Genomic DNA, 11,175 nt, shown 5'->3' on the forward strand with positions numbered 1-11,175 from the left:
TGGTATGAATGACAGCCAGGGGTGTCTCTACTTCAGCAAGACATGGAAGTGTCTCTGCTCTCTCTCTGGGAGGAGATCAGGCAGGATTAGCAAGGGGCACTTCCAGGGCATCTTGGCAATACGCTATGCATATATGCCATTAAGGTAGGAGGAGATGAGCCACCCAATCTACTTTCAGTTATTCCCTAGCACCGTTCAGAGATGCTAGGGAGCTTTTGCTCTCATTTCTGCACCCCTGAGTCTCCTCTTGCAAAGGCACCTGGTAAAGTTTAATACCTCTGCCCTGCTCTGTCTCCATTCTCATCTAGTCATTGGGAAAGGTTGGCCCTTCCTAACATCCTCACTGGTCCTGTCTGTTGTGAATACAGTCTGGGTGTATCGTGTCTGTCTTGTTCCTTTTCATCTTTCCAAAGCTGGTGATGGCCACCACATTTGCTGCAGTAGGAATGGGAATTCTTTGTTCAATGTTTTGACTTGTTAAGTGAGTAATTTTTCATCCATTATAAAGCAGTCATAGAAATCAAAGACACTAAAGGAAAAAAAGACATTTTCTTTGTTTCATTCAGATTTGTTTGTGCTGGTCTAGCCCCAGTAATTGTGGGGGATTAGTCCCTGTTTGTGCCAGCGTGAGTACAACACACTCCAGAATTGGGCCTGCTGTATTACGAGTTAGAACAAACACATTTATTAGCGTTTGACCTACTGGTCTGTGAATGGACATCTGAATCGAAAATTAATTTGTTCTTTTAAGTAACTTTGTGCCAGGTCATTTAGAGGCTTACAAATAGTGGTGGCAAGACATTTCTCATGCCAGCTTGCAAAGGTAATTAGAGCAGTCCCTCATACAGTTTACAATTATATTTATGAAAATTACCTTTGCAGAATTGCTCTTGCTGCTTGGTTGTAAAGAATATTTAAAGGGTTTAAAGTACTGTGTGAGAGTTTTTACGTAATTACTTCACAGTGGTCCAAATGAGGTATAACTAATGAATTTACAATAGCATAGCAGCTCAGACTGTGGAGCTGCATTCATTCCTCTCACTAGTCAGTGACAGGAAAATCTTGTTTGCCATATTATCACTGTTATGTTTAAAGGAAATGTTGTCCCACAGAACGTCAGGTTCTGTGATGGGTGTAGTGACATAGTCTGTGGTGAGGTGATCAGCTGGAAATGTGAAATCTCCAGGGATGTAGAAAACTTGTCAGAACGTAAGAGACTTTCCCCCTGGGTTTGGTAATGCTGTGGTCTTCTGGAGAACCTACCTGTGGAGCAGACTCTGGATCTGCCTGACCCAGTAGCCTACTTATTCCATGACAGGCGCATATTTAAAAACAAAAAAAAAAAGGCTAGGGAGGAAGATTTTAGAGCTGCAGAGTACTTATCTGTTAAGTAATTAGCTCTTTAAGGGAGCAATATCCCTCCCATTTGAATTAGAGGTCATTTTATAGGCTGATGGGTAAGAGCTTACAGCCCTCGGCAACGCTCTTGGGACTCTCTCCTGCTGATACTTACTGTCAGAACTGTGTTCGTTACCCACAGAAAAACATCTCTGAATCCTGTCAAACACAGCATGTGCCTGGGCACCTCCAAGTGCAGGGAGAGCAAAGTCCTTGGGTCTGTCTTCACCTAGACATGCAGACACAGCCTCAGGGGATTTGGGCAGCGCGTGATGGGCACAGACTTGATTAGAGAACAGTTCCTCCATGAGGGCTGCAATGGAGGGAAGAAGCTGGAGTGGAGCTGGATTTCTTAGCTAGCTCATTTCTTACGGGTATTGTGGCAGACAAAAGCATGAAGGGGACCCTGAGTGAAGAACAGGTGGTAGTGACATACTGCTGCTTTCCATACATCATCTCTCTGAAGACATGTGAAGACAGAGAAGCGTGACTCTTGCCCGTTTCCTTCAGCTGCACTTATGCAGGTTTACCCACTGACCTTGGGAATCTTTTATTTCTTGTCCTCCCTCCTGTCCTTTCTCATTCCCTCTCTCTCTCTCTCATACTAGCTAGAGATTTATGAGGATGCTGAGGAGTTGTTCCACCTCTGCTGGGTGTGAGAAGATAAGAAGCTGCTCAGACAGCAGCACGTTTCCCCCACTGTCACCATTTCTCCTGCAGTATTTTCACTGATCAATACTGAAAGCTTCAGGAGAAGAAAAAAACCCATATATATTTATTCTTAAAACACAAAAGTTGTATTCCAGCGAGGCTGTTCATTAGGAGGAAGTGGATACTTTAAAACTACTTCAGCAGTTCTCTAATGCTGTCTCGCCAGCTGAATCCCAAGTTCACAGCACTGGAGAATAAAGCATTCGGTAATGGACTGCTGCTGCTATTCATCTCCAGGTACAAGAGACTTCACCCTATCTCCTCTAGTGCCAAGTTGAACAGCATCGCTTCAATTCAGCGCTACACAAGGAGAGGAATATGTTACCTCACTGCTGCCTTCACCTGTTCCTTTTCATTTGCTTCGATATGCTGGTTTTCTTGTGTATTTCACAGTCTGTCTCCAGGAGAATTTCTGCTTTATTAAAATTCCTTTTTTTTTATCTTGCCCTCTCCAAACATTAAGCGGCAAAAGCTTTACACAGTCAAGAGCAATACTCTTTCCTTTGTACTCTTCAGATGTGGGGAGCCCTTGTTAATTAGAAAAAGGAGGAAGGCAAAATTTTCTCACAGAATGATGGGTGTTTTCTTCTCTTAAATTCTGACAATAGCTGAGAAATCCTTGGAAAAGATGTTCTAGCCAAAATTCACTCGGCATCAGGCAAGCTGTGAATAAATATTCCAGTTTCTCGCTTGCCACGTGGAGTCCTTTTGTTCCTTAGCCCTGCATCTGATTTGGGGATTTGGGAACTGAGGAGTGAAGTATGTATGTTTGGGGTTTTTCCCCTTAGAAAATACGATTTCATGTTGCGTTAGGACAGTATGGGCAGCGCTTCTTGCTACATCTTGCCGTTATAGCTTGAAGTTGTTGTTACAGACTTTTTTTGGAACATGCAGACAGTGTGCACATGTGTGTGCAAGCGTGTGTGTTAGAGTTCATGCCTTGGGCCCTTCTCTATTGCTAAAAGTAAATCTTTTCTCAAAACTAGTGAGGGCTGGAAATTTTATCACTCGGTACCATTAGGAGCAGGAGGGGCGTTGCTTCTGTACAACATTAGTTGGATTTAACATCAAACCTTTTGGGTAGTCAAATGTTGGTTCATTTGCACTGAAGAAATCTTTCTAGTAGAGCAAATAAGTCTCTTGCTAGTTCAAAGGAGTCATTTGAGTTTAAGGCACCAAAATTGTAGAAACAAAACACAATTGGGGTTTTTTCCTTCTTTTATCCCCAGAGAGTGAATAAAAGTCTGCACTGATAGAAATTACCATTTAATAATGCATTCTCTGGTGAAAAATTCTGGGGTTCTCTGGTGAAAATTTCTGGGGTTAGAACAGTCCTGGATACTCAATAAAGTAGTTGGTTCCCCCCACCCCACGTTTCACCAATGGAGATGCTGTTCTTTCCTGTTCCTCAGATGGGATCCGGGCAGATAATTTCTGGCCAAGGATCCTGCCTAGAAAAGAGGGTCTTCAAATGCAAACGCTTCTTGTCCTTCCTGGTTTCTGGAAACTACAGAGGTGTGCTTTGCTTCTGGTGGCCTCTGTGTTTGGCTTCATAGAGCCCCGCATCATCTTGGAGGTTGATACTTATGCTTTAAATAAAACACAGGCAGACGGAATATTGAACTGTTTTTTTCTTGTCAGTCTTTTAACTGTTTGATTAATTTTTAATTATCAAATCATAGAAAAGCTTGCCTCCACCCAACCAAATTCAAAACATCTTAGCCAGGTGTTGGACTGATGAAGAAAAACATGTGACAGTAGCTGTTCACCCATAATGAGATTTCTTTCAGAGGAAACTTCTAAATGAGTACACAGATGTGTTGATCTAGTAACAGCAGGTAAAATGATAAGGGGAACGTGTCAGAGCACATGACGGAGCACTGTCTGTGCATCACCTTTTGGACTCTGACACCCTTCTGCCCCCAAGCACCACCTGTTATTTTTTCAGGACAGAAAATAACTGCCATAAATCCAATGCCGCTCAGCCCAGCACAGGCTGGGAGTTTTGAAGCAACATGAAACTTGGTATTTCACTAAATTAAGCACTTAACAACTCGCATTCACACAGTTTTCATATAAGTGTGAAAGAACTGTGGGATTCTGTTAATCTAGTTGTATTAGCTGTAAGTTTCCTTTTCCAGTTTCAGGATAAAAGAGATTTTAAAATCTTTCCTATGGTCAAGGAAAACAGACAAGTTAGTCTGCTTGGTTTAAAGTGTAATTTTGATTTTATTTTTAGTGCTCTATTACTTGCTTTTCAAATGACTTTGCTATAGTTTGTCTCCGAAATAGTTGAGCCATGTTTACCTTTAGGTGTGTCAGTGAACAAGGGCATAGTTTTCAACAGCAGGTAGTGTTATCTGGGGTCCTCAGTTTTCAGACTACTCCTAGAAAGCCAGTTTGTTAAGGCAAGCGTGTTAATATTTTCCTGAAAACTGGTGAAGCCAGGCACCCAAAACGACCAGTGACTTTTTGGTCGATTGGTGCTCGTCAAATACCTTTAGATTCTGATGCAGGAGCCATCACTGAACTGGAAGGAGTTGCTTTGTGGGTATGCCATGGTTTGTGTTTCTCCTGCCTGCTTCTAAAACACTGGGAAGCTTGTCCTGGTAGCTTACAACAGTAAATCTGGCAGGCTGTGAAAACCCACTTTCCACACGAAGACGAGCACTCCCTGGCTGTGTTCTGCCTTTTCCACAGGTACACGCTGGCGGCACAGGACCTGGTGATGCGAGCCAGGGGAGTGCTGAAGGACCGGGGCTGGCGAATATCCAACGACAGGCTGGGCTCTGGAGACGACATCTCTGTCTACGTCATTCCTTTAATACATGGGAACAAACAGTCGTGAAAGTAGCATCAAGAGTGGTTATAGGATGGGGATCTTTTGGGAAAGGGCCTGTAAGAGACAATATGTTTTTGGTGATCTGACCAGGACACTTCCGATTAATGTAATCTATTCAAAACTAATGCTGGAGGGGTATTTTTCTGCCCAAAAGCTAGGGCTCTGCACATATACTGTATATGATTAAAGATAACCCTTAAGATTACAGTTTCCCTGTAGAAATGTTTTTGGTGCTTAACAGGAATGGGATTTAAATGCTGCTAGCATATTATGGATTCTGTCGTCCCTCCAGGTGGGGAATTAATTTTTTTTCTCAGTTTACGATGTAGCTTGGAAGAGCCATTTCACTTGTGGAAGTAGAAGTGGGTGTCAGAAGCCAAGGAGGCTCCTGAAATCTACCCCCAAATATTCAGAAGGTGACTTGGGTCACATCTCATTTGAAAATACCTATATATACATATATGAGACTCAAGAGTTTTCTTCTTTCAAAAAGTTGCATTCATGACTTACCTACGGACAACTTCAAACTTGTGTAATCCTTCAAAAACCCCCATTTTCCTCTCCTGTCTCTTTTTCAGTAGACTATACTCCTGTATTTTAGTAGGAAAACTGAAATTGTTTTCAGTGTGAATATGCGTGTTTACTGCAGCTAAAACAGCCACCTGCAAAATTGTCCAGGAGAAACAGGTCACAGTCCTGTATGGCAAGATTTAATTCTGGTGTGAGGAGTTATTTGTTAAGATTCCCTGTTGTGTGTATACCATGATTATACAGAGCATGCAAACTCAGCTTTATGTAATGTTTACCTGGAGGCCATGGTTTCTTTGGGATCAGAGATTTTCATTCATGGAATGTTTCTGCCTGCTTTATCATGTTGAAAGGATCCCTGACCATACAGCTTTTGCATCAGTTGGGATTCAGTACATTTATTTGGGCTCACGAGTGTATTTTTAGTTGGATTCCTACTTGAAGTGGCGGTATTGTTCTTGTTATCAATTTGGATACCCAGATAGTGATCTATTTAAAAGTCCTTTCACTTCTTCCTGCCTCACTTGGTGATCAGAAAGTGACAGCTTGTAACTTTCTGTCTCTTGGTATTGAGTACTGTAATCAAGGCTCAAATATCACTGTGGTAGATAGAAGCCCTTGGCTAGCTTCAGCAGCATTTTTCTTAGCAGTGATGCATCAATTTAAATAAAGAAAATCTGAGTAAAATGTTACCAGAGTGAAAGCAATAGTCCAAGAGGGAAACAAGTGAGCAAATCTGCAGCTTAACCTGGCTGCCTGTCCTTTAAGCAGGCAGCTGTCTTCATTGGCAGGAGTTGAAGAAAAAACGAAATCAGAAGATTCTAGTGTATATTGGCTGGGGAGCCAAGTTCAACCTCATTTGCCCCCAGACCACATTCTTTTGGAGCTGCTTATCTGGTTTGTACTTCTTGGATAGCCAAAAGACAGGGGGCTGACATAACTGTAGGGCACTGACTAGGCAGCTCACAAATGTTGTGTCCTTTCCAAAGGAGGAGGAGGATGCTGTGCCCTTTGCAGACTTTCTCCTGAACAGGCGTGGCCTAGAGCTCACCAGTTTTGTAATTTATAATGTGCTATGTAAACATGCAGCGTGTGTGCGGTGTAGCTGCCCAGATGCTTTATTTGATTGCATCCGGAAGTACGTGTGCAACAGTCTCGGTGGATTTAAACTACCCTTGCTCTAAATCTCTAGACCCTGTAGGAGTTTCAGGTTGAGAGCAGGCAACGCAGAGTGTGTAACGGCTCAAACATGCAGCAAACTGCGTGATTTTAGCCTGAAAACTGTTACGTGCATTCCCCAGTGCCTGCATGTGATAAAGTTGTGCAGAACATGGATGTTTTATATTCTGGAGCTTCAGCATATATCAGTGGCATATCTGATTATGTGTTGTCATGCTTTATCTATTCTTTCCTTATTTTTTTTCCCTTTACCTCTTTTTCTGTGTGCAGCTGGGTAAAAAGAGAGGTTTGGAGTCTAGAATATTTTTCACATGGCCCCTCATATGTTTTAAAGTTTAAGCAAGAGATCTTCTCTTGTGCTTTTTTTTTTTTGGCCTAATAAACTTGTAAACATGCTTTTTATGCTCTGTGTAACTCCTGTTGTCTCTTCGCAAATGAGTTGTGTAGTCCTCTAGCAATTCAGATCCTCTTTCACAAAGAAACTAAAGCTGGCAGTTCTGGTGGAGTTGTCTGAACAGCAAAGAAGCTGGTGCTTGCTGGTACTAACTACAAGCCTGAGTCAAATGTTTCAGTGCTTGTGCATTGTTAGTCTTCATTATTTGGTAACATGGTGTCAACACACAGACCAGTCATTACAAAACCAGCGAGTGCAATGTGGTGGAAATAAATTTCCAGTGTAGCATTTGCCAAAATTTAAAAGTGAAACTTCAAGGCAATGGAAAGTGCAACTTCTCGTTCAGGGGTGTTTTTAAACATACCCCTGGAGAGATGGGTTAGCGGAGTGCATGACTTGGTGGGAGCAAACTGGCTGGTGACTTCTCAGAGCAAAATCTTGTGGGCGCTGGTATGGCTTCATGAATCAGCCTCTACTCTGTTTGTTGTTCATCTGAGGTATTGCTGTCAGTCAGCCTGCTTCTCTGCAGCGACTGGGCCCGGGTCGAGTTGTGTTAGCTGTCAGCCCCTCTCCTGGAAAGGGCAGAAGTACAGTATCAACAGTTAATATCAATTAGCATCAATTAATAAATTCTGAGAACTTCAAAGAATAATAAAAAGTTTCCTACTCAGGTGTATGTGACTGAAATGATGCTGTGATGCTTTTTGTTTTGCTTTTTTACAAAGTATCTGCTACACATTTGCATGCTTGCCTCCCTAGAATGTCTCTGGTAAATCTCTGATAACCTGCATTAGTACCTGGGCTTTCACTTCTATCTGCTTTCAGTAGGAGCTTCTTATGTGCCTGCAGTGTGGTCTGTGCTTTGCTTCAAGGCATGGTACAAGTACAAGTACATATACACACCAAAGCCTCATATAAATCGGAGGCAGGAGCCATTTATTGGGGAGGTATTGTGTGAGAAGCAAGAATAATTAAAAGCATTTCCAATTCCCTTTATAGGTCAAATTATCTGGGGAGTCACAGCATTAGAAACCACTGATGGCAGGGAGGATCCATGGTGCACAATACCATTTTTCAGATAGGCACAGGATGAATATTGCCATGTGCAGACTTGCAGCTGCTCTAGGGCTCAGTGAAGCTCCTGAGTTAGGAGCAGACAGCTCGCCTCCTCAAACGGCACTGAGTTCGGCACCAAGTCCAAATTTTAGATCCTTGGCACATCATTGTAGTTACTGCCTGACGCTGGCAGTGCTACGTTTTTTTGCCAGTGAAGTTCCCTTAGTATCCAAAACTGTTTAAGCCTTAGCAGCAAGGAACCTCAGTCCTGAGTTACATCTGTATTCATACTGCTATTGCACAGTGCTGTGTCCTTGCCTGTCCATGGGCACTGCCTAGAAAGTCAGGCAAGTTCTTGTCCTTCCTGGACAAGGGCAAGGAAAGGAGGTAGTATGCCACGTAGTTCAGGTTAGCTGACAGTGCAATTTAACACCGTCTTCTGGTGCCTAGTCCAGTCCAATTTCTAGAAACTCAAAACCAAGAAGCTTCTACCATTCTTCTGTTAATACTGTTGCAGAAGGTAGTACAGCCATTTCGACATCTTTCTCTTGCACTACAGCCTAAAACCTTCTTTATTTAATTTGACGAAAAAGGTATACATTTCATTTACACCTTAAGTGGGGCACACAACCATCTTTGGGTACATTAAGGCAATGATGCTTCCTCTGTGAACACAAAAGTGTATTGTCTGAGAAGGCTGATGTTCAGTAGCCTCATGTGGGGGAGAGAGAGAATTTTTTTAATAAATTCTAAAAAACAACAGGGCTAACAAGCTAAAGGAAGAGTGGTCAGAGTCTGCTGTTAGCAGTGGATTTCCATGTTAAAGTTACTTCCATGTTAAAATATGACAAGAGAGGTCTGTGAGGTACCATCAATTCTGTGCCTCCAGGATATTTTTGAAGAGCTGCACTTGATGTTTGGGCAGATTTTGGCTTTGAACTTTTGCTAGGTTTTTAAAGAACACTACACACTCCAAACAAATCTGCTGTGTTTCTTCCTGCCTCGGCATTTTGCTTTTATTTTACATTTTATGTACAAATACTTTCAACATTTTTGTATCAAACATGAATTGCAAACTCTGTGGAATTGTTGTTCCTCCCTGACATTTTTGGTTTGTAAATAGTTTTCTTCCATGTGTCCTAGATGAAGATATAGCAATGTGGCTACCATAGAGAGAGAGACCAAACGATGCTGTAACTGTGCTGCTGTATTTCTACCTGTGATGTACTTGAAGGGGGATGCCCTTGTCCCCTTGTCCACCTCCACTCTCATTCTTTTTTCTTTATCTCTCTCTCTCTTTTTTTTTTTTTTTTTTACCCATTGCTGCTGGTGTTCTTTCATAGGTGTCTTATTTTGGTCTAAGTTTTTCTGGTGGTTTTTGTTTGTTTTTTTAAATAACTGCCACCTTTTTCTTTCCTTCATCAGACAAGTCATCTTGTTTTGAGATCTGTACAACTGTCTAGGTTTTTTTATGTCCTGAAGAATGGAGGACCTGCTGGAGAAAGATGTTTTGGACCAATGTACTTCTGCTCTGTGACTGTGAAATGTTAATCTTTTTGTAACCTAAGAACAAAAAATGTTTAGTAAAGGGATATATTTTGTGTTTTTTCAAACTTTTCAGTGCAATGAACAAAAGAGGAGGATGCTGAAGAAGTGTATGCGCAAAGTTTTAAAATAAAATTTTAAATTATATATTATATATTATATATATCCATCTACATCTATAACCATTATTATTCTGCCTTTGTCTTGACGAGTACCTAAGTCTCTTTGTGTGTATTACTAATTGTGCAATACAGACAAGTAGCACACTCTGCTTTACAAGGGAATGGATGATTCACTGACAAAAGGTCTCACTCTTGATTTAATGAAGTAAATGCCTGTGAGGTGCATTAGTGTATGGGTTGATCTGGAAGATCAGCTGTTGGATAACTGTGTGAGCTGTGTGCTCCCATCAGCTTATGATTCATTGCTCAGACTGCCAGTTGCCATGTTCTGACTCAATGAAGAGCTATGCAAAGTGATCAGCTATCAGCTGTCTGTGGCATGAGAAACTGGGTGCAATTCTTGAAATGACAACACAGTTGGAATAAGTTTTCCCTCCTCCCCAGTTTCTTAGGAATCACAGTCTCAAATTCTGCTCTAAGTTTAGAGTAAAAGCAAGGGTGAATTCATAGATTCCAGCAAAGCAAGCTGTCATGGTTATTCAGCAACCGAAGATGTATTTGAAGGTACCAAAGATGCAGGAACCAACACTGGCCTTTTTGCATTGTACCAGCACAGAGCCACAGGCAATACCCATCTGGGTTGCCAGCAAGAGAATGAGAGCTAGGCATGTATCTACTGTTCATATCTTTGAAGTATTGCATTGTAGCACAAATGGTTCTCCCGATTCCTATTTCACCTCAAATTTAGTAGAAGAGCAGTGAAAACACTTGTTCTAGCGTTACCCTGGTTTTTTAAATGCTGCATATGCCCGTTGTGTTCACTGAGCATAACGGAGAGTGCAAAGAGAAGCGATTTGTTACTTTCACTCTGGTTCTTCTCACTCTCCCCTTAAGTCCTAGAGTTTATTACTGCAATCTGACCACTGTGTCAAGTTTAAAATTGCTGTGCAAATAAAACTTCAGCACAGCTTTGCCTGCCTCGCTGGCGTCAGCTGAATAAATATGTGTTGGTAGCGTGCACTGACAGGGAACTGTTGCACATTGCTCCACGTCATCCTATTGCTTTCGCATCTCTTATGCCCTAAATTCTGTAAGCTTGAGGTCAAGTAAGGCTTGTTATTTTCATTTTTTAGGCAATAGATACAACTCTTCAAATTTGGACATCAGTTTCTTTAATTCCTATAGGCAATAAATCAGTGCTTAGCCAAATAGTACATTCCTGGTATTCTGCTGAATATGCTTAGTTAACTAAAGCAACATAAGTGAACAATCCCAGTAATTTATTTGTACAGTTTCTGTAAAACTGAGGCCTGAAGTTTCATCTTCTTAATGTATCCTCATAGAGCAATGTACCTTCACAAAAAGTTTACTTCTTTATGCTATTACACTGCAGCTTTTAT

At 41.6% G+C, this 11,175-nt stretch overlaps 1 protein-coding gene across 1 annotated transcript in view; it reads left to right on the forward strand.

Annotated features, from left to right (window-relative positions):
- Positions 1–10,038, forward strand: part of PPM1H (protein phosphatase, Mg2+/Mn2+ dependent 1H) — a 144,383-nt gene extending 134,345 nt beyond the window's left edge. The window contains exon 10 of the mRNA XM_075059040.1: positions 4,810–10,038. Coding sequence (XP_074915141.1) covers positions 4,810–4,957 — 148 coding nt within the window. The 3' untranslated portion in view covers positions 4,958–10,038. The remainder of the gene's footprint in view (positions 1–4,809) is intronic.
- Positions 10,039–11,175: the final 1,137 nt, after the last annotated feature.

This window comes from Buteo buteo, chromosome 28 (assembly GCF_964188355.1).
Source record: "Buteo buteo chromosome 28, bButBut1.hap1.1, whole genome shotgun sequence".
NCBI lineage: Eukaryota > Metazoa > Chordata > Aves > Accipitriformes > Accipitridae > Buteo > Buteo buteo.